The following is a 25,796-nucleotide window of genomic DNA, read 5'->3' on the forward strand; positions in this document are numbered from 1 at the left end:
AAATCTACGGAAAAATGCGAACTGCTGAATACGCATTAGGGGCTATCAAAGGCGCCGGTGACACGGATGTACGTTCGGTAAGTAAGATCGTGCTTGTTCCATGCACCGTTAGCCAAAAATTTCAACCTGTGTAGTCGGAGAGCCGTGTAACCACGCGCTCTGCGTACACTAATTAAGTGTTTCGAACAGAAATCTAGGAAAATCGAGAGGAACGATCGTCCCACGCTTTCTTTTAAAATCGTTCGAGTAAAATTCTCCCTTACCTTCTTGCCGCCATGTTCTCCTGATACGTCCAGATACTTATCCGCCAGTTTAAGCGATTATCCAAGAATGCAGCCCTCGAAACAGTCCACGCGATTATCTTAACACGTTGAATGCCACGGGGGTCACCGGTGACCGGCACTTAACTTGGCGGTGACGCCATGGGGGCCACCGGTGACCGGCGCGCCTAAATTAATAGAAATATATATAATTTAAAACAAATATGAATATCTAAAATTTGGTATTATTACCATCGTCAATTCAAACAGTGACCCCTGCCGCAATTAACATGTCAAACATGATTATACACTGTAACTTATCTATTGCAGATAATATTTCAACATTATGTGTATCGCATAAAAGAAAATTCATCGTGGCGCCACGGACTATTTCTGTAAAACCGGCGTGGCATTCAACGTGTTAATCACGCTCACCCTTTGTTTCGTACACTTTTTACGACGACTACTTATCGAATAAATAAAAATACTAAGCAAACCGCAGATGGTAACGTGTCGCATTGCAACCGTTGAACAGCTCATTTAGATTCGACTTTAATCGTAGTACGATAAGCGTGCACTTTTAGAAAATGCGAAAAAATTTTGAACTCGAGTAATTAGTGGATAAACGAATATCGCTTAAACGGGCGAGAGTTAAGTAAATAACGGATCTTTTTGTAAAAAATCTGGAGCCGCGGTGCAATGCGCTACGAACCGGATGCGCGCATGCATCTGCGCATATATCTTTCGAAAGATCTGCACATCGAATTGAATCTGAATTTGAATTTCGTGGCGCGCTTGATAGATGATTTTCTCGAAAAGATTACTATGTTTACACGCGTGTAATATTATATTTGTTTTCCTATATCATCTGCTCACTGCTTCCATTCGTATTCCTTCATGTGTATTTCAAAATGATTATAAAACTCCTGTCGAAACTTAATGGTATTTATTATTGAAAATGTATCTAAGACTTCGTATAAACATTAACATCTTTATTTCACTTTTCATTTCCAATTGTTATTAATCGTCTACTTAAAATTAATGGAGTACTGCAAGCGTTTGAAACGTAATCGTCCTGAAACATAAAATTTTAAAATTATACATCGAATCTCGAATCAGTTGCATATATCGACAAATGTTTCTTTTTTTCAATTGGCTTTTCTTCGTTGTTTGTACAAAACTGACGACAGCGCGTTTGGTCGTCCTAGTTTCGCGCGTTTAAGTAGTTCAACGTGGCAGTGTGTTGGCTTCCGTATCTCTAATGAATCGCTAATTCTACGATTTAATGGTCGACGCGTTTGCAAGTCGGTTTCTCGGCTAGCCTGAACGTCACCAAAAGCAGCGATACATCGAAACACGGGTTATTTTCCCTAATGAAAGTTTCCGAGTAGATTACTTTTTTTTTATTACCGAGTATTTACAAGTATAGGGCCCAGGGATTGGTGGATTTGTACTTTACTTGTAAAACAACAGCATGGCTTCGTAATTGGCCTAACAGTCTAGAGATTAGTTGTAGTAACGTGTGAACGCCGAGAGATTTAAATTAAAGGTATAATAATATATTTATATTTTAAAAACTCGCAATAGTGCCGCGGTCGATTTACAAAGTTATTTTAAACAACGAAATTATACTGTTCAGGATAATTCGAGGATCGTTCGCTCGAACATGGTAACAAATGATCGACAAAATTTACAATGATCGATATAAACTTAACATAACCTTAACATAACTTCGACATAACAACTTCGACATCGCTTCGACAAAATCTAATGTTCTCATACGCAATATCCTCCGCTTCGTTCGAAGATCATTCAATTACTCTGAACAGTGTAATTCGTTAGTTCATGTACAAGTAAGTACTGGCCCGGGTCCCATTCGCGTCTCATCTACACACTTTCATACCCTTCTTAATCGCTAATTGAGATACTTCGGTACGAATCAAGGGTCCTACAGTGTCCTCACGCGCCGCCCGTGGGACTTAATTAAATACCATACATCTACAATTGCACGTGTCCGAAATCAGTGTCTAAGATGCGATTAACAACATTCAACCAAAACATAAAATACTGGCCATTTATTGACTACCTGGATAATCCTTGATAACAAGTAGCTAACGAAGCATATGTGTATAGAAAGTCGTTAATAAAATCGTCGTTGCGTTGTGTCGTTGACAATAAAGAGACGTTCTCGTTCAACGTCATTAATGAATAAAATACTTTCGGGAAAACATTAACTGCCTACGTATGTACAAAATCTATATACAGGATCGTAAATACCATTACATGACAAAGCTCTACGACCGTTAATCTCACGAACATCGCCACAAAAACGTCTCACGTTTCATCAGAATCGAAGTTCATCGTCAATCATTCAACAAAACAAACAACAAAATCGGTTCCCTCGGAGCGAGGTTCCCGATTCCAAAACAAAAGGAGACGGAGCTAAACGCACATCAAATTCTCTATCATCTCGGGATCATCCCTGTTCCTTTCCCACGTGTGAGATCGCTCGGTATATTCTTAGTCATGGGACATTCTTCAGAAGTCCCCCGTCTCGTCGCCAACCGATCGGCGCTAACATTTTAGGGCCGGCGAGGCGTCATCGGGTTGGCGCGGACCGCGGCAGGTCCTGAAGCCGTGCTAAAAGCAAATCTGTGTTCGACGAGTCTAGGCTCGTCGGCGCGGACCAAGGAGGCGGGAAAAGTATCGTCCGCGCGGCTGGCAAAGCGGATTGCCGGGGTGGTTGCCGGCGAGTACAGGAATTTTACCGAAATTCCCGCGCCACACGGGTATTTCTCCGTGACGGACCCCGCGGATCTTCTCCCGCCGAGAACGGTCCTCGTATCGGCGAAGATTCTTCGCGGCGAGCGCGAATAGGCTTGGGACAACGGCAGAGAAGAGGCGGCGCGGAGCGGTGGCGACGGAGGCGTTTACATTGGCAGGCGTCGAACGCTTGTAAGATAAAGCGGTTGGCAACGTTCTACACGTGTACGCCGGTTTGTAACGCACGTTCCGAACACGTGCACCCCGCAGTTTGACGTGTTTATCAACCGATGCACCGGCTCCGTCGCTCTCCCGCTTCTGCGAACGCGTCACACGCCGCGCCGCGCCACGCCGCGCCGCGCGCTGCCATCTCGCTCCATCGCACGATTACCGCGGCCCGGGAACGAGCGCGCGCTCGTTAATTAAACCGGAGGACTCTCGTTAAAGTCGATTGGCTTTTGCGCAACCAGCCATCGATCGGCGACTAGCGATCCTCACCGTGATTACCCGGAATTGAGACGTTAATCCTTCATTCTTCCCTCGAGCCATGCCGAGTCGCGACGCTGTTTACGCGGATCGCGCGATTCCCGCGAGACCATTCGGGCGCGAACGATTTGTCCTTCGAACGCGCGATTCCTTTACCCTGGCACCCTAGAATCGGGCCAATACCAGCTGAAGCGTTCTATTCGGAATCGATACAACTGCTTCCAACTCTCGACACGCCGATCGCTTTCCGTCATTGCGTAAACAAACATCGGCTCGAAGCTTATTACACCGGCCTAACCGGGCTAACCGGGTCGTAGAGCTCGACCTGAAAGTCTTATCTCTATGATCTCGTTGTCAGGTCAATCGGTTTCCCCTTTTTCAGCGGCGGACTGCTCCGATCGCTCACGCTCCCCATATCGATTTCGTCGGCTTCCTCCGTCTTGTTCTTCATGGTCGTGGCCTTCATGGACAGGTCCATGGGATCGTCTTGTGGTGGCGTGCAGTCCGCTTCCGGTTCCGGGGAGCCGGTAGGCGAAGCGTCCTCGGAACCCTTGATAGGCAGCGGGGAGTTTCCCGGCTGCGTTCGTTGTCTTTTCAACACCGCGTCCAAGTAAAATCTCTTCGTGTACGTTTCTCCGGTGTCTATGTTTGGCGAAGAAGTTTGCCTGGACGCCAGCACGTTGTGATTGTGGGCGTATCTGTCGTTGTTGTTGTTATTATACTCGCAAACCTCCTTGCCGTCGACGTCGACCGTGCTGGTGGTGGTGGTCGTTGTGGCGGAGACAGCGTTCGTGATGTCCTCGATCGCAGGCGAGTGTCGAAGGAGATTCGAGGAATGGTTGGGTACAAGAGGGTGGGACGCGCCGTGTGAAGCGTACAAATGGTACGGAGAGAACATTGTGAGGCTTTGGGGCGGCAGGAAGGCAGGAGGTATCAGAGACATTCCGCTCAGATGGAAACCCAACGGCAAGGTCATCATTTCCTTGCTCAGCGCCGACAGATCGGCCACTGAGGGTTGCAGGTGCGAGTGCAACGGCCGGAAACCAGGGTGTCCCGAGAATGCGGCCCGCCGCTCGGATATCTCCACGGAGCTGTCGCTGTTATGCGACTCCGGGGAACTTATGCTCGGCGAACTCGAGTTCTTGTAGTCGTCTAGGCCGAGCATGAGCACATCGTCTTTCCGCTGCGCCGCGTGGATGCCGATGGGTGGGCTCATGGGTTTCCCCTGTTGATGAGCCAAGGATTGATTCGGCAGAGTTTGCTGGAAGTGGTGTTGCTGTTGCTGTTGTTGTTGTTGCTGCTGCTGCTGTTGTTGTTGTTGCTGTTGTTGTTGTTGTTCCTGTAGCAGACAGTGGATTTTGAACCAGTTCGACCTACGACCGTATCGCGAGCCGGACTTCGACATGCCGACCATGATGCATTTGCGCAGACGACATGCCTTGCAGGCGGTCCGATTCTTCTTGTTGATCACGCACTTGCCGCCGTTTTTGCACTCGGTGATGCTGCTTAGGTTGTTGTACGATCGACCGAAGAAGGACTGCAACAAATCGAGAACACGGTTCGTTACTGCTAATACGGTAATTAAGGTGACATCGTTCCATCCCGGCGGACGGAGAAGGACAGCGCGCGCGATTTACATGCAAATTGAGAGCTCAAACATTTAGCGAAAGATGAGCGACCGTTCGCGCGACTGCAGCGAAACGCGTAATGAGCACAGGGGAGTCGTCGCCGGATGGTAATAGCGTGCTGCTCTCGTTGTCTCATTCATGGCTATGCCACGGGGAACGGACCGGTGTAGGCGCGTGCGGCCTACTGTGCTCGTGCTAATTGCCCAAATGGTGCAATTCCGTGATTCCGACACCGACGCAGCGCGACGGCGGCGGCGGCAGCGGCTTTCGTGTTTCCAGCTAGATAGTTCCCTTTCATTCGCATAAATTCCCACGTCATTTCTTTCTGATTTGCCTAAGCGCGAGCCCGCGCCCCTTCGCGCCCCTCTCTCGCCCGTTCTACGCTCCGCGCGTCGTCTTCGCGTTCCACTTCGAATCGATTCTATCTGCACCGAAAAATACCGCTCGTTCCGTCGGACGGTATTGCGATCGCCGCGTTATCCTAAATAGACGAAGCGAGAAATCCCGACGAACGCGCGTTACGAAACCCCGGCCGATTTAAGACCTCGTTCTTTATAACAGCCATCGAGCGCCGATCGGCCTCGTGGCCCGCAGCGCACCGTGCATTTAAGCCGGTGCACCGAAACACCTACAGCTTCCTGTGCAACCCGCTAGAAAATTCTGCCCTTCGCGCGGCTAATGATCGGCTTTTAAAGGAGAGACACGACGCGACGCGGCGCGCGACGTCCCATCCACTTTCGCTTTTTCTGCTCGTACGCACGGCTATATTATTAATCGTTTCTGGTTCGTTTGTCCTGAAAACGAGCTCTTCCTGCGGCCCAGTGGTCCCGATGCGCGGGCTGCGTCGCCGGGGTCCGCCGTGTTCCACTTGTCTCAGTCATCGTCGTCGTCATCATCGTTGTCGTTGTCGTTGTCCTTATCGTCGTCGTCGTTGTTGTGCTCGTACTCGTCCTCGGTCACGTCGTTCGGTCTCGTCTCCCAACATCGACCGGGTCGACGAGGCGAGGGGAGGCCGGAGCCGGAGCGCGCGACGCTTCAGGAGCGATGACACAATCGAGAAAATGCTACCGTTATTACGTGCCTCGGATGGTACCTCCTCTCCTTCCTCTCTTTGGTCGCGGCACACGCTCCGGGATTATGCAAACGGCACGGCACGGCACTTTGAAACCCGCCGCAACGCCGCGCCGGCTGCCTTTTCATCGTCGAACCTTCCAGCGCGATTGTTACGGTTTCCTTTCGAAAACTCTGACCCGCCGATAAATAGACCGGCTAATTACGCCACGGTGAACTTTCCTAGCGCAAAGAAACGTATCTGTCTCTCTCTCTCTCTCTCTCTCACTCTCTTTCTATGTGTGTGACTCACGCCGCGTTGCGGGACGAGAAAAATAGAAACGAATGCGAAAAAACGGACAGCCTGAAATCCCCCCCCCCCCAACTAACGGATAACGAACCGTTGTCCTGCCGTTCCCATTGGTTTTTACGCGATTAACCGCGGAATCGGTCACCCGGTTCGGTTGCCGGACCCCGCCAAGGACCCGTCGCGCAGCGGATTCGCGTTCCTTGAGTTTCACCTTTGCGCGCAGCTAATCGTGGGACAGATCTACGGAAAGACATTGCTCGAGCAGCACGTGTGCGCGCGTTTCGTCAATTCGGCCGTTCGGGGAGCCTGGCTTCGAGGCGGTGCTTCCGGCGCTTCGCACTTGCCTGCCACAATTGTTTCCGCCCTAGTTCACCATTACGTCACCTCGACATTGTTTCGTTTCGTTATTTTCGTTTTCAGGCCCATCGTAGCATGTCAGCTCCCCCTCGCTCGTCTCGCCGCCCCCCGCCGACCGACGACTCCGTTCCCCTTTATGCTCGCATCGCGGCCCGCACGAGATACGGAATACCAACAATGCTGCTACCAATTCGACCGCGAATACAGCTCCGAATATGTACATACGCCGGTATTAATTGCTCGGCATCTGTCCCTTTCGATGTCTCAAGTTCATCCGTGATACAATTTCTATTATCTGCGTGACGCGATCACGCGCGTTATCGAGCTACAGAACTACGTTACACTCGCTCGTGTCGCGGTTTTGGCTGTTGTGTGTTAATTGAGTGGTAAATAATTGAGTGTTCACTCTGGGGAACTGTCAAAGGGTCTTACCTATAGTCTTACTTATAGTCTACTAGACTTACTTATAGTCTATAGAACTAGACTATAGTCTTATCTATAGTCTATAGAACTAGACTGTAGTCTTACCTATAGTCCATAGAACTAGACTATAGCCTTACCTATAGTCCATAGAACTAGACTATAGTCTTACCTATAGTCTAGAGAACTAGATTATAGTCTTACCTATAGTCTATAGAACTAGATTATAGTCTTACCTATAGTCTATAGAACTAGACTATAGTCTATAGAACTAGTCTATAGAACTAGACTATAGTCTATAGAACTAGTCTATAGAACTAGACTATAGTCTATAGAACTAGTCTATAGTCTTACCTATAGTCTATAGAACTAGACTATAGTCTTACCTATAGTCTATAGAACTATACTATAGTCTTACCTATAGTCTATAGAACTAGACTATAGTCTTATTTATAGTCTACAGGGTGTCCCAAGAATGTTTCTCAATCCGGAAATGGCAGGTTCCTCGGATCATTTGAAGCAACTTCTTTCTTTACAAAAATTTTCTCCGAGGCACCGTTAACGAGTTATTAACGAAAAACAGTAACCAATAAGAATCGAGTACGGCTCACTCCGAGGCGAGGCGGTCCAGCCAACCAGCGCACGATGCCCGGTTCCGCTCATTGGTTCGGTCGTCTTGCGCCAGCCGAGCTCGCCTCTCATTGGTCACTGTTTTTCGTTAATAACTCGTTAACGGTGCCTCGGAGAAAATTTCTGTAAAGGAGAAAGTTGCTTCAAATGACCCGAGGAACCCGCCACTTCCGGATTACGAGACATTGTTGGGATCAAGTATCAGGTATAGAAGGTATAGGTAAAACTATACCTTCAGGTTCTGGCTGTTGTGTGTTAATTGAGGTTAAATAATTGAGTGTTCACTCTGAGAAACTAGAAAAAAGCTCATAAGCTACCTTCTCAGGTATAGAAGGTATAAACTCTTTGACAGTTCCAGAGAGAGAGAGAGAGAGAGAGAGAGAGAGAGAGAGAGAGAGAGAGAGAGAGAGAGAGAGAAGAGGGAGAGAGTGAACACTCAATTATTACTTATATCTACACCTTCAGGTATATAAGGTATAGGTAAGACAGTTCCCCACAGTAAACACTCAATTATTAACTTCAGGTATAGGTAACTAGGGTACTCGTAACTAGAGGTACTATACCTTCAGCTAATAAAACTTTCTCGAAATCTCAATAAATACTTTGCTGTTCACTGGATGAATTCTTAAGCAGACCACTTATTTTCCGATAAGTTCCTTGTAAAATATCAATTATAGTCATTATTACTCCTCGGATTCACCGTTAAGTCTGTCAGTGTGATTTCTTCGTACAATAAAATTAAACACACTTTGATCGCCGGCAGTTCCAGCGTTAACCTGCAAGTAGCAACTTGCAACAAAAGACTAACAGTGGCGCGTTGGAACGATTTCGAGCAATTACGTCACGTCGCAGGATCAGGATCGTACATCTATTAGAACTGTATGTCGCTATACTTTCAAATTCGTGGACACCGATGCCTGGCTAGCTTCTCGCAATAATTGTCCATCGTTCCAACTAAACGCGATTGCTTTCGGAAGTTCGGTTGACACGCATGCCTAGTCAAACGTTTAACCTCGGCCACGAAGCATTTCGTGAAAGCGTTCAGTGTTTCTCAGCTTTACGAAACTGCGGAAAAGGCCGCCTCTGGCAACCAGCGAACACGCGGAAAAAGTGACACAAAGAAGGGGAGATATTCGTTCGAGAACATTTTCCAATGGATCTCGACGCGTTCCTCCCGAACGACCGCGCCACTTCGCAGAAAGTGGCGCTTCGTTCACCGAAATCCGCGCGTTCGTTTGATCGAATGTACCTTTCCGTTGGTAGGATCAAGCACGAGGGGAACTCACCTTGCAACCCTCGCAGGTGAACGCGCCGAAGTGGAAGCCGGCCGCGGGCTCGCCGCACACCTTGCACTGTTGGTTCATCTGCAACAGAAGATAATGGCTTTGTTTGAATTCGTTCTGCGGCGATATTAGGCTCGTTATCTGGGATTCGTGTCGGCGGCGTTCTCCAAGGATTCGTCATTCGCCGGGACGATTATGAGCTTCCGTTCCGGTGAGTGACGAAACCGAGGGAAAAGAAAAATGCGCATGCGCGCGCGCGCGCGACGTCGCGTAACGTCCAGGCATATTTCTACGGTTCGACAGAATCACAATGCAGGCGTTATCGTGCGGCCAGAACACCGATCGCGTGATTGGGAAAGAGAAGAAGCCCGTTGTGCAATGCCGGCGGTACGCGCGAATCGCTGGATCGTGGCAAAGCGGTGCGTGTTACGTTCAACGAGCGGAAAACCCTCGGTGCACTTGCTTCGTCCCTCTCTTTCCGACCGATTCCTTTCGCCTTCTTTGGCCGCTCGTCCGGAAAACGGATCGCGTTCTCGTTTTCACACCTTGCCGATTCCATTCCGCCCTCCTTGTTACGTGCTACAAAGATCTCGAGCATCGGGGAAGGGAAGATAGGGCGGCCGCGCAGCGCAGCGTCGCGCCGCGCCGGCGACGCGGAGGTCCGATCGCTCGTGAAACTACTCGACGATACAGTTTTTACGACCGCCTCTGCATCGAGAATTCTAATGAAGCCCGGGAATATGGGACAATAGTACTGACCCACATACATAGCCCGAGGGTACGCCGTGTCACCTGCGGCGACTTTCATACATGACGGACTGTCGCTAAATGGGAAAGTAAATCTCAGCTAATGGAAGAGACATCGATTGTTTGATCAACGGAGTCTCTCTTTCCTGACCTACACCCCACAGTCGTTGACTCTTCTCATTCGCGGACGCTCCGTGCCTCGGCGTGCCTACGCATACTTTTAATTCCACGTTCGATTCTTTTTTCCCTAAGCGGCCTCCCCTTTCCCCCGCCGCTCTTCGGGTTCGCGGCCGCTTATGGCGGCACCATGCCGTAGCCGACGAAATTTCTTACTCTATATTCGCTTATTCAATAACGCACAGTGGTACAATGAACAGTTTATACATGGTTACTCGATGGAGTGTTTATCATTGGGTCACATCTGAAGATATTAGAAAACAATGCATCACACTAACGGGAAGATTCCCAAGAGGAGAAGTTTAATTCGACGTTGATTCGGATCTACGAATCCTACCGTACCTCTATATTTCCTTTGCAAACAGTAAAACTCTGATGTTTTGCGAGTAAAGTAAATTATCAACTCCTTTTTATATTCTTATGAAAATACTCGTAACAGAGTTGCGACGAATATTTCGTAATATTCCAAGTTCAATCGAGTAATGTACAGGTTGTTGTCTTCGAATCATAAGATTTGCGATCAACGTAATACTTTAGTAAAGATAAAAACATCTTACTGAAATTGCATCTGCTACAGAGATATCATCGTTGCTTAGAAAATTGTCCAAGGTGTTGAAAACGCTGCATCCGTCAAAGTCCGACGATCCTCGAAGAAGAAGAAGACTCGAATTCTTCGAGCAGAAAGAACTTTGCTCCGGAGTACGTCCAGGTTAGAATTGATTGTCTAAACCTGTCGGTGACTTCTCCGTGCACGTAGAAGTCGCCGCCGAGCGAGCAACGCTCCTCGACTTCCTGTCGCAGACTTTCATGTCCGCGTGGCATTAGGCGAATCGTAAACAGACCGGGTAACGCGTCGAAATTTTCGTTGGTCGTTCCGGGCGAAGATGAGGAAAGTCGAGCGGGATTATGCCAGAGCGTTATTGCTTCAACGTTCTTTTCGAATCCAGCGGAAAAACTGGCGTATCCGTGGCGATGTGGCAATCGTCGCGGTTTGCTTGGTGGACCTCGACGATTGCTCCGACGCGGCGCGAAATCGAGCGAGCAAGCCGAGCGAGCAAGCCGAGCGAGCAAGCTTATTGTGCGCGAGCGAGCGAGCGAGGCGACCAGCTTCGGAGGAAAGAGAGAGCGCGCCGGTTAATTGAATTTAAATGACGACGTATTCTCGTTAAATACTGCCTGCGGGCCCGGTTGATATTTGAAGTGGGGGAGAGAGGATCGGAGCGCGTCTCTCCCTGTTGCGTCTGGTTTGGGCTCGGCCCAGAGGGATTGTTCTGCGCTATTAATTACCGATAGATGCTGGCGAATCAATAGTCACTGGTAACGCTCGACGCTCGACGCTCGACGCTCGACGCTCGACGCTCGACGGCGACGAGGACGAAGATGACGACGCGATGGTGCGCGCCCGAGGTATCGCAACCTGCACTGATTGCAGGTGTGCATCCGGTGAGCCATTCAGGGGGTGCCTGCATACTCGAGCGTTTCACGTCGATGCACGGTTGCAACGTGCTTTAAGCCATATTGTTACGGTTGCGTGTCGCAACGGCCCCGCGACCGTTGATACCGGCGAGTTTACCGGCTTAATAGAATCGACGACGCGCAAAAGAATGATAGATGATTCAATGTTCCCCGCTAATAAATGACTTTTAATTACGGCCTCTCCGCGGGCACAATAAAACGGTTGATTAATTAACCCCGCGCCGCGCTCGTTCGCGCCGACGGACCGTGTTTAGGAGTTACTTAACGGAGTCGCTGCCTCCGCGGGGTCGCTAATGATCGTAAAATATTGGGACGATAATTATTTCTAATAAATCCCGCGATTCCTGCGACTATTCCGCCGATCGATCATCGAGGAAGAAAAGTGAATACCCCGTGGAGAAAGTCGCGGATCCTCCGGGCAAACGTCTCGATTCCGATCGCGCCTCACCGCCACGAAAGCTGAACAATAATCACCGGGGACCCGATACATTTGCCTAGGATTTCCGCGCTAACAACAAGCCGGGGAAACGGTCTAGCTAACAATCATCGTCGCCAAGACCGCCGTGAGGATCGACCGCCGGATTATCAACGGGCTCGCGCGATTGTTGCGATCGTTGCGATTGTTGCGCTAGCCGGTCGGAACCGTGTGAATCGTAACGACTCCCTGCTAACGGCTCGTTACTTTCGATCGCGCCGATCGGCAATCCCCCGCCGACACTCTTCGATCATCGTCGATTCCACGGAAAGACACTCGGCGGGACGCGAAGGTGCAACCGGCGAGCACGTTCCACCGTTCAAAGGGATCAATCCGAGTTCCTACGTTCCCGCTCGACGCGGCGATTGTCCTCCTTTCTAGAGCTGACCTTCTCGATAAAGACACTTACCGCTCTTGATCTTCCGCTTTCAGAAAAGAATGGCACCGATCGGCGATGATCCCGTGCCGCGCTGAACTGTGTTCCCCACGAGACACCCGTGAACGTTAACTTCGGAGAGGCACCCGCGCGTCGAATTAGCGGATTCTTTCTTCGTTTGCATGCGCGTGAAAGTCGCGCGTTTCGTCTCTCACGGCGGAACTATTTTAAATGACCGACGCCTCGTTACTTTCGTCGCGGCACCGGGAAAACAAGACGCCACTAGAATTATTCCCTCGCGACGTTTTTTTTTCCTTTTTTTTCTTCTTTTTCGCCTAGCGACTTATTTACGCCCGCGGAATCGTCACTGCTTCCGCTTTTCGTTTACGACTGAACGCTAACCGCCGTTCACGGGACTCTTCTGCCGGGGGTTGTTAAAAAGTGCCATTCAGTTTTTTCGCCAATCAAGCTCTCCGATTTTTAACGGGGACGCCCCCGAGACCAGATTGTAAAGTAAGAAAGGTCTTCTTCACCGAGCTTAGCACAACACCGTTACGCACCTTTCTATCGGTGAAAATAGCTCTCTGTATACTTCGAGAGCAGTAAAGCTCTGGACGTTCCCGGTTCGATCGGATCGGCAGGGTATGCCGTGCACGGTCAACTTTTTTAGTGCCTGTTGCCAGCTGCAATTACGGGGATAGTTCGTAGGAAAAAGTGGTGGTGGTGGTCGTCTGGGCAATATTCCAGATGTTATATTGCTTTGACACCTCGACCAAAACGTGGGAACAAAACATCGGGGATGCCCGTCGTTGCGAAGGCAAATAAATTTTTTAAAACGAGGCCCGCACCAGTCCGAGCACCCGGCACCCTTCGTGGGGCTCATCTTCGCAAAGTAACCGCGATCCAGTTAGCAGAGAGCAGCTTCCGCTCTTTCGAAACGGAGCGCCGTTCCGCAACGCGCACTCCGGCGATCGGCCTTCGCGCGATACAACGTGGACCGTTTGTTTCCGATGCTATTATTCCATCGCTCCTCGATAACCCGATTCAGATTCGTATCTAACGATCGCGCAACGCGTCGAACACGCTCGAAATGGGAACGCGACGGCTGCGTTTCCCGCACAGCCGATCCACATATTCACGCATGTTCAGGTTGGAAAAATCGCGTCACGCTGCGTTTTCCAACGGATCGTTTATTCGCCTCGGCATCGAATGCAAATCTGCGCGCCGCGGAATCCATTTCGCAACGGATTCACGCCGCTGCATCATCTCGTCGCGTCGCCGACAATATTCTGTCCGTTATCGTCGCGATCGCGACAGATACGGGTCTGCGCCGATCGGTGCCAATTATATTAAATAATTAAGCCTAGTCACGACGACGGCCGTAGAGGTAAGCGAAAGTCGCAGCGTTATCGCGGATTTCTGAACGATATCGTCAGAATCTTTGGACGCACTGCGACGCGTTTCGCTTCGCGACACGACCAACGACAAAGAAATCGGTCGGCTAGACGCGCTCAAATTACGAAACGCACGCGTCCTTCGCCGCTTCTGCTCGCTCGTAGGTGTGCACAGCGAATCAGCTCTGTTTAGTCGACGTAACGAACGTTGCACGACGGAGAGGCTGGTGCCGATGATAAATGCATTATCAGTCGCGGTTAACGCACTATCACTTAACGACGAACGACACCGCGTTACTTAATTCGCGACGCGATGCGACGTTAATTGACAAATTGAATCGCGAAAAATTCTGAGACCGTCTTAAATCTCGGGCGTACCTTGACAGTAAGAACGTTCACGTTTCCCGGGCAGTCCTCAACGGCGGTATCAATGGTGGTCGGTATACATCAAAAGCGGCACACTATCCAACACTTCGTCACCATATTGTGTTTCGTAACTGTCGCATCCAGATTCGTGACACACTGATCGATCGGCCCCAGCCACCGTAGCGTCGGCTGCCAATTTTTGGGAAGTCCGCGCGAGATCGAGCGATCACTGACGAACGGTAATCACGATCACTTGGTCCCAATCACAAATCTCCGGCGAGCGTTTTCACTGTTCGGCGCGTGGCACGAGGCTCGGCATGGCGCTGCGCGGGAAAATCGGCGGTGCGGTTTCTGGCGGTGCACCGATTCTGGATCGCTTTGCGAACGAAACCGAACCCGCACCCGTTGTCTCTTTGGTATCCTTGGAAGAGAAGCAACCGGGCGGTCCGAACGCTTTTGTCAGCTGTTTAAAGAACACTAACCGGGAAAAGTCCAACGATATTTCTCGACTCCGACCGGATAACGGAAGCAGATGTGACAGAAGAAGCGAAACATGGAGAAGATTCTTGACGCCACGATGACCGTTAGGTGAATGACTTTGGAAGGCGAGGGTGTCCACGTCGATTCTTGAATCAGCCCCCACCTCTCCGATTATTTTCTGCGGTCCCACTTCGTTCGTTCGCTCGATCGGTCGGTCGCGCGTTCGTTCGTTCGTTCGTTCGCTCGTTCGCTCGCCAGCTAGGCTCGCGCGCTCTCGTAAGTATACTTCGAATGGGCCTTATGGGCACACTGTGCGTCGGATCAGCGGAGAAGCGTGCAGGGTCCATCCGCGGCACAGGTGGGCTGTGGGTCCTGTCGTACCTTTGGTGGGGGGTCCTGCCGGACGGCCAGAGGGATCCTCGCGGGCCCCGAGGAAGGGGTACAAGGGAGGGGCCTGAACACGGTACCCTCTCTTCGCCTCTCGGCCTCCTCCTCTGCCCGGACCTCCTACCCTCGACGATCTCGTGGACCTACGAGACACGGGTTTGCACGCTGACGGTGTCGATAAGGATCCTGCGGTTTCGAGGACCTTTTCTTTACCCCCCTCCTGGCAGCCACAAGCTAACGCTGCCCCGAATCGACGGTAGGATCTTTGTGCGGTAGCAAGTATCCAATACTTTTTTATGATCGTACCCGATTCAAGAATCGCTTACGATTCTTTTCGACGGGATTAGTCGGAACATGGAAAGACCCGAGGTGCATCGGCCGGGCCTCTTTGTATGGACCACGGCTAATCTCTGTTTCTGTTCTTTCAAGCACTGGTAAAATAGTGGTCTGGAGAGGATAACAGAAGCTATGGGGTGCGCAATTCCTGAGAAGTGTTTGACTTAAAGGAGATTTTCATGAACGATACACTTGGATACAAGAAATTACACCGTGTCCGCTGTTTGCGGAGACGGACTCTTTATTGTTGCATTGCATAATGAGACAACGATTGTTATAAATAGAAACCAGAGAGAAATTTTATCCGATTTTGCAAATTATAAAATCTTTCAACGTAGATAATTTAGTTACTAATTTAACCATAACTGACTCATAGTAACCCGATGGTATGATCCACAAACCCTTTTCATTTTGCTTAAATACTTGTACAAGGTAAAGGTTTTTACACAACGTACAAGGTTTTTTCGGGTAGGGTACCATGATGGATTTTATTGCAACCTAAAGGTGTTGCGGATGCCAACTGTTTCACAAATCGGGTCAATGAGAAAATTGAAGTACACGCGTATTTTTTTTTTTACAACCGGCTGTTACGTAACAGTGTTTGTACAAGTATCTTTGCATCTGTTTAATACTGTATCTTTGTATCTGTTTTTTTTAGTGCATTGTTTGTGCTACTGTTCCAAGTCGGGTACACAATCGAGCGGTGTTGCATAATAGGTACATTTACCTTGCATTCCGTTATTGAAACCATTTTCCTCGTAGATAGATCAAGATAGCGGAGGCCTGGTCACCAAATTTGTTCCGGGCAATTGCATTCCGTAAGTACAAAAGGAATTAAACCCAATAATCGATCAATCTCGCGTGCTCGCGCGCCATCGGCGATCAGGCTTTTCGCTAAGTACGGATTGTTTAGTATTACTCACAGCACAGATCAGTGCTAAAATTAGTTTAAAGAAATATACCCCATACTTGTGCCGAGTAACACAGTTCTCGCTGCGTGTCCTTGAAGATCCAACCACGGCTGCTCGTAGATCATAGAGATCTTAATGATCGATAACAGCTTTGGGGTTTGTGTTGGTGATATATGAAAGCATGTTCCAGGCATTCCTCGTAGCCTTTCATTTATTCTATTTTAGCTACACGAAATGTAGCTAGAGTTCCATGATGAATGGAAATGTACGTGTTTCGAAAATCGGAGTTATCGACGGGCGTGCCGTAGCCAGAAGACATTTTCGGCCGGGGCCAATTAGTGACCGCGCGCGCGTTCGGTTCGGCACGCGGTAAAACCGCATTGAACAAAACACGCATAATAAAACGATAATCGTGGCTCTTTGCATTCGTGCTGGTCATTAATGTCGTACCTAATTTTATTTCACCTAACGATTACACGTTAACTTCTGCGCAGCTTATTTTTCTAACGTTTGCGAAAATTTCCGAAATAATTTCATAACATAGAAAATGATATCGTAGAATTTAGACACGAACACGGTAACGGTGTTCCAGGTTAAATTTGTCTGCACACCGATCTCTTCTTGCGCGTTGCAAGGTAATCGCGAACAAAAAATTTCGATAAAAAAGTGTTTCAGTAAATTTTGTACGGAATGTTGCAAGGATCCCAGCGTGACACCTCGCGGCCGAAGGAAACTGGACACCGTCGCGTTGTTGATTAACATATCCCGTATTTACGAGCACCCGGGACATATCAATTGGCAACATTGTTTTTACACGTAGAGTTATGCACATTTCGAACACGCATATGTGTAGTTCATGGCCGGGGCGCGTTATCGTTGAAACATAATTTAAACACATCGTTCTGCCGAGATTAATGCTCGCTGCAAGCTTCGGAACGGATTGTAATATACTCTTTTAAAACCGCCTTTAATGACATATGAGAGTTTAATAAAAACCATACAGGTAGGAGCTGGTAACAGAGCCGTGGCCGGCTATTGTGTCGGGAACAAAACGACATATGATCTTAATCGTTCCCGGGAATGTTTCGTTGCGATTTCAAGAAAAACTCATCGCACAACTCATTAGTGAAGATTCTTTACGATTGTGGATCGAAGGCATATGCTGCGTTGTTGAAAGAGGTAATGAACAATGCTTTGACGACAATAACTGAGCATTAGTGTGTCTGGTAATGAAGAGGACATCGTACAATGACAATAGTGGTCGTCGAATCGCTTAACCAGGCCCTGGGCCTTTTATGAATGAACTTAAACGTTTAGGGACTTTGATCTCTGGATCTGACTGAAGATAGTGTAAAGATGCACCGTTATAAGCTATATCGCAAGCTTTATAAGATTATCACGAGCATTGTATCCCATGTTTGCGACACGTCATATACCGACCAATTTAACCAAGTGGTCGGCATTAACGAATCAAGTGTCGCATAAGAAAACTGCAGGAAGAGTGAAGGAAACAGATTTACGCATAGATACAACGCGTAGATACAATGGGTCGGTCAAAAGATATTCATGGTTTCGTCCTCGCAATGGGGAAAAGTAGAATAATATGGTTGCACTGGTTGCGAGCGTGTCGTGTAGCGTTTTATCACGAATAACAATGTCTATCAACGTTAGCACGGCACCGATTCCGCGTGAAAAATCGCGGATCACGCTTTCATTTCACCGGCCAGATACATCTTCCAGTAGGAAAGAGGACTGTTAGCCTCGAGGGGGGTAATTAGCCCCTATCCTAATTCGTTTGGATCGTCGAGGGATCGTATAAACGGCGATGCACGCGAGAAGCTGAGACCTCGGCCGTGTCAGGCCGGCCGTAATCACGCCGTTGCGATGAAAAGTAATTGCGATCTTGCCGACCTCTCCTGCAACTTTGTACCGAGGGGGGGCCCCCCCGGACGATCCCGACCCGGAGGAGGATCCATCCTGCTGGCGGAGCAGAGAGATTCATGCGGGAGAGCCGCGCTAATCACGAATGCAACGTTTGTCCCACAGGTGGCGCCACGTGCACCAACTCCGAACTGATCGCGATCCCCGGCCCCCATTCAAACGAGCTAATTAACGCTTTTTCTTTCTGTCGGGCCGATCGGGTTTCTTCCCAGGCTCCCGGGGAATTCTCAATGGCGGGACAAAAACCGTGACGTCGATACGCCGTCGAGAGCCGATCAATTATAGCCTAAACGAGCCTCCCGCCGCAGCGCTTTCGCGCTTTTTTACTGCTGTCGAACTTTCGCGTCCTGGGTTCGATCGGTTAATCGATCGTGCGATTATTTTCGTACGGTTTCGACCGCGCTCGTTTGTATCGATCCGCGGATTTATTTCGCGAGCGATACGCTTATCGGCTGAATAGATAATGCTTTTAAAAAATATTGCAATTAACGAGCGACGATAAGCTATCGCGGATTAATGCGATCGGTCGATTTCTGCAAACTTAAGGAAGACTTCAACAAGTCGGCTCGTTGGTCTAGGGGTATGATTCTCGCTTCGGGTGCGAGAGGTCCCGGGTTCAAATCCCGGACGAGCCCGTGGAATTTCCTTTACTTTTACTTTTTACACGCGCACACTTTCACGCAACCGAAATTTCGACTGCCCTGACTGCGATGCCAAGGTTCTCGAAGATCGAGGCTCCTCTATGTTGTTCCTAACGGTACACATTCGTTGTTATGTTGACCTCTCTGATCATCGTCCTCATCGTTCGCTTTTTTTTACTTTCGTTTGGACAATTACGACACGCCGAAAACTTCTTTCTTCCACTGAATCGTCTCGCTCGATAACGCGGTCTAACATTGGCGGGTATTTCGGTCGCTGTGAAGGTTACTTCGTATGATTAATCTGAGAGTAATACCTTGTTTTGGAAGCGTCGAACACGTAGGTCTCGAGACTGTAACAATTGAGCTCCTCGATCGACGGATGGCAGAAGCCCAAAATTACGAAACATGGATTTTCTGTAGAAATGTGAAGTATAGGGAATTCTTGTTTTATTTAACACATTATCTTGTGTTTACCTTCTTTAATGTTAACACAAAATAAGAGTTAATTTTACAGCATAAATAAAGCGGCTATGAAAATATCTTATGGTGGCATAAGTCCAATTTTTATTCGATAGACCGTGCGGACTTATTCTACTAATATGTTCGACTGTATTGAACAAGATTGTAATATATAGATAGCGTTGCCTCTGTTAAAATTAGTTCAAATTGATGATATCATAGCGGAGGTTATAGAACTAAATAAAGCAACTATGAAAATATCTTATGGTGGCATAAGTCCAATTTCTATACTGCAGACCGTGTGGACTTATTCTACTGATATATTCGACTGTATTGAACAAGACTGTAATATATAGATAGCGTTACCTCTGTTAAAATTAGTTCAAACTGATGATATCATAGCGGAGGTTATAGAACTAAATAAAGCAACTATGAAAATATCTTATGGTGGCATAAGTCCAATTTCTATACTGCAGACCGTGCGGACTTATTCTACTGATATGTTCGACTGTATTGAACAAGATTGTAATATATAGATAGCGTTGCCTCTGTTAAAATTAGTTCAAATTGATGATATCATAGCGGAGGTTATAGAACTAAATAAAGCAACTATGAAAATATCTTATGGTGGCATAAGTCCAATTTCTATACTGCAGACCGTGTGGACTTATTCTACTGATATATTCGACTGTATTGAACAAGACTGTAATATATAGATAGCGTTACCTCTGTTAAAATTAGTTCAAACTGATGATATTATAGCGGAGGTTATAGAACTAAATAAAGCAACTACGAAAATATCTTATAGTGGCATAAGTCCAATTTTTATTCGACAGACCATGTCGACTTATTCTACTGATATATTCGACTATATTGGACAAAACTGTAATATATAAATAATAGCGTTGCCTCTGTTAAAATTAGTTCAAATTGATAATATTGTAGCGGAGGTTATAGAACTAAATAAAGCAACTATGAAAATATCTTATGGTGGCATAAGTTCAATTTCTATTGTACAGGCCATGTCGACTTATTCTACTGATATATTCGACTGTACTACACAAAATCGTAATATATAAATAGCGTTGCAACATATATTTGTACATATAGTTTACAGTAATCTTGTAGTATATTCTTGAAAATAACTTTTGCGTGACTTATGTTTATTGATATATTATTTGACGTGTGGCGTAAGTAATATTTTTTACAAAGAAATGATACCACATTTCAGTGCAACAGTGGCCCTTCAAATCGCTACAGTACATAAATTGTTAAAAACTGTATCGACCACTGTGTCAATGATATCAGAAAACACGCGAGAACAGCTGTTCACCAAAACGCAAAATCATTTTGAAAAAAACACCACTCGGGCAGAGGGCAAACGAAGAAATCATCAGCACCTTTTAATCATTAAACTACAAGCAACGTCTTCCGCAGGTTCGGACGCGGTGCAGGACAATGGGTGGACGGTGCTGAAAGTGTAGGTCATACGTAGAGAAAAATAAATTAACGACCTGGCCCTAATTGCACGTTCAAAATTTTATGGCCGACCCGTCGTACACACACGTGAAGCCTACAGGAGTACGAACAGGCTGCTGGAGGGAGGCGCGGGGAGGTGGGGCTGTAATTGCTTCGAACGTGTTCTCGTCCTCGATAAAAAATCAGACCGAAATGGTGCCTTTATTAATTACGTATTACTTAATCACCCGGCCGAAAAACAGGCGTAAAGAATGAAAGCGCATCCTGGTTTCTTCCGTCGGTGTTTCGCTCGGTCGACGAAAGAGCGAACGAGCATCGTCTGGGCCGCGATTGTAAACGACGCGTGTCATGGCCCCGATTGTCCCATACATTTTTGGCCAAACGTTCACTTTTAGAAGCGACGATGGCAACTTTTACCGCGCGCACTTTATACGTCTGCGTTGCGTAAACGCGCGCGCGGACGTTTTTTCTCCGCGCGTCTGCCTGTCAAATGTCGAAACATTTTCGCCCCGAATTAACTACGATTGTAAGGATTCGCGGGGTCTACGGTGCACAATAGCGACGGCTTCGAGGCTGTTCTCCGAGAATTGTTTATACAGCAAATAAAACTGGGGAACCGTGGATCGTTACAAAAGGCACGTTGCAAAATCATGCACGGACTCTCCATTATGTTGCCATCGATGGCCGTGCCCTCTTATCTCACGCAACGACCGCGCGCGCCAAGTTTATCGTTCGGTCGAAGAAGAGTTAAACGGGAATTAGATCTTTCTTTTTTTTGCAGTGGTAGCTTAGTGCCCGTGTTTCTCGTAAAACCTCGATCTCGCCGATTTTATCGTCGCGCCGGTGTTTACCGGCCGCCGAATCGACGGTCATAATGGACCGACCTTCATAAAAATCCTTCGATCTTTGCTCGTATACGGCAATAAAACGAGTTTCGGGGACGCTGTACGTTTATTTCCGTCACTACGTCAGAGAAAGGATCGTCCCGATGGACACGCACCGGGACGCCGCGCGTTGATTATCTCGTGGACATCTGACACGCGATCGAGCCCAATCGGGATGGCAGATCGCGATGATTTTAGAACTCGCGTCATCGTTAACGGGTCTGCGGCCGATCACCGTCACGTTGCCTTAGCTCGCCTTTACGTCATTACCATTTTCCATGTACGTATTCCGAGAATACGTCTCTCGTATCTGTTACCAACGCTTTCCTTCACCCCCTACTTTGATACGAAGCCGGGCTAGCAAACATTCCAAACTGGATTTCAATGATTCACAATCGAAACATTTTATATGATACTTCTTTTTTTAACCGAATCAGTATTGATAACGAAGCAATTTATACAACCAAGGGTTAAAGAAGTTTGCTTCGTCCAACTCGAGAAATTAGAATTCAGAGTTTATTTTACACACTTCTCTCGTCCGTTCTTAATGATTATTATTCATAAAGGAAAGTAAAATGCAAAAAAACGTGCATACCGATGAAAATGATTTGTGCTGGGTGGCCACTGAATAACTGAATGATATAAAACGGAAATAACTTTCGCATACGCATGTTTTTTTTAATTTTTAGTACGTGTGAAAAATAACAACCCTAAAATGACCACGATTTCCCTCATTACAAATGTTAGAAATAAAAAAGATCAAAAATGAATTTGTTGTGACTTTTTCGAACTCTTTAGTGTTTCAGTTAGCCACCCTGTATTATTGTTGACCGTAAGGAACTTTTTAGTCTATATGAGGCACTATTCCCTCCTTTACACATTTAGAAAATGTTTATAGAAAATTCGAATTTGCACAAAAATCCGTAGTTTGCCAACGACAGTCAGGACAAACATTTTGAATCGTGACAAACACAAATATTATTTATTTCGCGAAATTCGAATACCTCCTCAACAATTTTTCCACTTGTGTAAAAAATGTGTCATCAATGACGTGAACGATAAAGCAAGGGGTTAAGGAAGTCACTGTCTAAATCGTGGATAGCTTCAATTTAAACTGCTTACGGTAGAGATTGGAAGAAATAAATAAGGATTGCAGTTTGAGATTTGCATTCGCGCTCGTATATCAATTAAGGTAGGGATTCCAACTTTGATGATTGATCGTCGCTGTTGGGAAGACGCACAGTGTCATTTCTCACTTCATTGTGTCCAAGTGATTCCTAGAGCTCTCTGCATAGAGCTCCTAGGATTCAAGGGAAAAATCCAAGCACGACCGCATGCTCATTATTACATGTGCTCGGGGAACTGCAGGTGCATCTGCACCTACGTGCGAGGGAGCCGCTTGTGGTCACTCAGTCGCTTCGCGGCCACCTCTTTCAATTACCCGGGTCAGCTCGAGGTCGATGTCGTTTATGCGCTTTTGAAGGCCCGGCAACTGGCGAGCAGATTATGCAGCGATAAAATATTGACGCGTTTACGTTAAACGTTTTTTCTTTTTTACCGACGCGAAAGCCTCCCTTTATCATGCTGCTGGAAACTGCGGCTCGCAGATTAACGTTCGGTCGCGGACCTAAGTGTTTCAGGTGTTCTAAAATTCCTGCGAAAATTTTTCGCCGATAACGAAATCTGTTTCCGTGTCATAAAATTGTCCGGTCACCTAATTGTCCGGACCATTTGAAAGAGAAATTTGTGAATTAATCTCAAGTGTCGTCTAACGTCATCAAATAACACAGAATCGAATTTTTTGAATACGTTCTGTATCAGCGTCATTGTAGGACTAAAATTGGCTTTAAAAACCTCAAACTTAATTAACGCTCTAAATGACGATGCATCGTTGTTGGCTACACTCGAAAAAATGTTGTTTCCCTAATGTTTCTATTAAATATCAGTTTTATTTCTTCTCTCCCTTTTGAAATTTTCTAATGATCAGGTTTTACAATATTTTCAGAATTTCTTTCCTCAACTTCTTACCTAAAATAAAACCGTCTTACCTAAACTGCATTAGTACACATATTTCGCTTGAGTATATACGACCTTTTTTACCGGCATTAAGACGACCCAGGCAATTTGGGTTGACCGATTCATTGCACAAAAGAACCGGCAAAAAAACGGTAGCCCATCACGAAAATTGAAAACCGCATTTTCACCGCTCCCATACAGATAAGCGGCCGCTTTTAGGAACCGACGGCGGCGGCTACTTTCATTATTTAGTGAGGCGGTCTCGCTAATCAGTACAGTCAACGTAGCACTCTAGTTTTTTGAATTTCTCGGCGTATACCGGGCGGTCGGCAAACAGGAAGCGTGGGTTGAAAGAAGCCGGCACAAGAAAAAAATGGTAAGAGGACGAGGTCGCGGATCGTTTCGCCAGATAACCGTTTCCTCGCGTTACTTTCACCCCGGGTCCTTCGCGGGCATTCCTCCGAGCAATATTGTGTCAGGAGTTTAATTAAAGATGGTTCAGGGAAAAGGATTCCCGTGGAAGTATCCGCGGGACGTAGCATAAAGGCCCATTCGCAGGTGAGCCTGCACGCTGGCCAGCCTCTAGAATCGCTTTGCGCAGGAACAGATTTTTCTCTGCTCGGATCCTGCACTGATCCTGTGCCGATCCCGCGCTCGCCACGAACTCGTTACGTTCGCTGCGTAAACGGACGTTAAAGCCCGCGTGTAATCACGCTCGCGAAAATTTCTCCGCTCGCTGCGAACCGGTCAAAGGAGCACCGACACCGACGTCGAGCAGGATGTTCGTTAAGCGAAATGTCCACGGGCGATCGACGGGAAACAAACACGAGCGAGAGCTAATTTGGCGGGCTCGCGATGTCCCGGGGGTAATCCGGCCGGGGTTCACATTCGCGGAAAGCCACCATCTGTCGATCTCGTTGATTTGTTTAACGCTAGGTCATTGCACCGAGTAGCGTCGCGGAGGTTTCACTTGGATATCGGTGTTTACGAAAATGTTCGCGAATTGTTCGCGATAATTCTTCTGAACAGCTTATTCTATTTGTTAAAGAGAGAGAGAGAGAGAGAGAGAGAGAGAGAGAGAGAGAGCTCAATATCATATATGTTAATTTTGTCATTTTTATTTTATCAACATTTGGACGGTCTTCGTATAAAGTAACGTTAAAAGTTTTCATGCTCGCTTTTGAATGTTTCCATGGAATGGAAAGAAATTATTCGGAATAAGCACGGCTAGTCATTAATATTTATTTACCTCTTGCCGTACTGTTTTCTCCACGGTTATAATGATTAGAACTTTTTCGATTCTAATCATTTCTTAGAAGTAAGAGGAATGTTTATTGCGCGTTAGATTTACTTGAATGCTTAAATATTGACGACGAGAGAACAGAATTTTATTTCGACCTAAAAGGGATAGAATAATATTCATACTCAACAGGTTATTACTAAAAATCTTCGTTACGAGTCCGACAAGGGGTTAATTGGTTCAATTATAATTTTAGGAAACTATTTTTGAATATTTTGGTCATCTTCGAATTCTAATTAATCGTTTTAATGAATGATGGAGACCTATAATGTATCAATTCACAAATCACGTAAAATCAAAACGATTTACTTAATGATGTTACAATAAAAGTCAATTTATTACAGCTAGATTGTAGATTTTATGCACTTGCGACAAAAATAAACAAATACAATATAACCAAAAAATGAACTAAAAAAATATAGGATCATCAATGTCATATTCTCAGCTCATTAAAATAACTCAAAAAAAGAGATTTCTATACGATACCTGTTCCATGAAATTGATGTGAACAACCTTTATTTCGTACAAAGATCCGCAGTAAAATCATAGCAATATAAAAATTGACTTTCGGGTTTGTCGTTAACACGGCCGACGCGCCGATCCAAGTATAAAATAAATCGCTACGATTTCCCGGATGTTTTTGGGGCCGTTCGACCAGTCGAAGCCGTTAAAGAACGAACAAGTTTCCGTTACCGATTCGATAAAAACTGTCGGGATAATTGTTATTTTCCGTGGTTTCTCCTTATCCTAGCGCGGAGGTGCGT

The 25,796-nt window shown here is 46.9% G+C and overlaps 1 protein-coding gene and 1 non-coding gene across 5 annotated transcripts in view; one reads left to right on the forward strand and one right to left on the reverse strand.

Moving 5' to 3' along the window:
- Positions 1–1,231: 1,231 nt before the first annotated feature.
- LOC117217470 (knirps-related protein) overlaps positions 1,232–25,796 on the reverse strand; it is a 28,458-nt gene continuing 3,893 nt past the window's right edge. The window contains exons 1-3 of one of the 4 annotated variants that reach the window (XM_033465096.2): positions 14,211–15,022; positions 9,191–9,268; positions 1,232–5,046 (exon numbers count right to left, since the gene is read on the reverse strand). In XM_033465096.2, coding sequence (XP_033320987.2) covers positions 3,850–5,046; positions 9,191–9,268 — 1,275 coding nt within the window. In that variant the 5' untranslated portion in view covers positions 14,211–15,022 and the 3' untranslated portion in view covers positions 1,232–3,849. Of the gene's footprint in view, positions 5,047–9,190; positions 9,269–10,668; positions 11,458–12,471; positions 13,639–14,210; positions 15,023–25,796 lie in introns of those variants that run through there. The other 3 variants (XM_033465098.2, XM_033465097.2, XM_033465095.2) reach the window with 3 other exon arrangements.
- On the forward strand, positions 18,817–18,888 carry TRNAP-CGG (transfer RNA proline (anticodon CGG)). Its single transcript has one exon. It is a non-coding gene; the product is annotated as a tRNA-Pro (tRNA).

This window comes from Megalopta genalis, chromosome 12, assembly GCF_051020955.1.
Source record: "Megalopta genalis isolate 19385.01 chromosome 12, iyMegGena1_principal, whole genome shotgun sequence".
NCBI classification, from domain to species: Eukaryota; Metazoa; Arthropoda; class Insecta; order Hymenoptera; family Halictidae; genus Megalopta; species Megalopta genalis.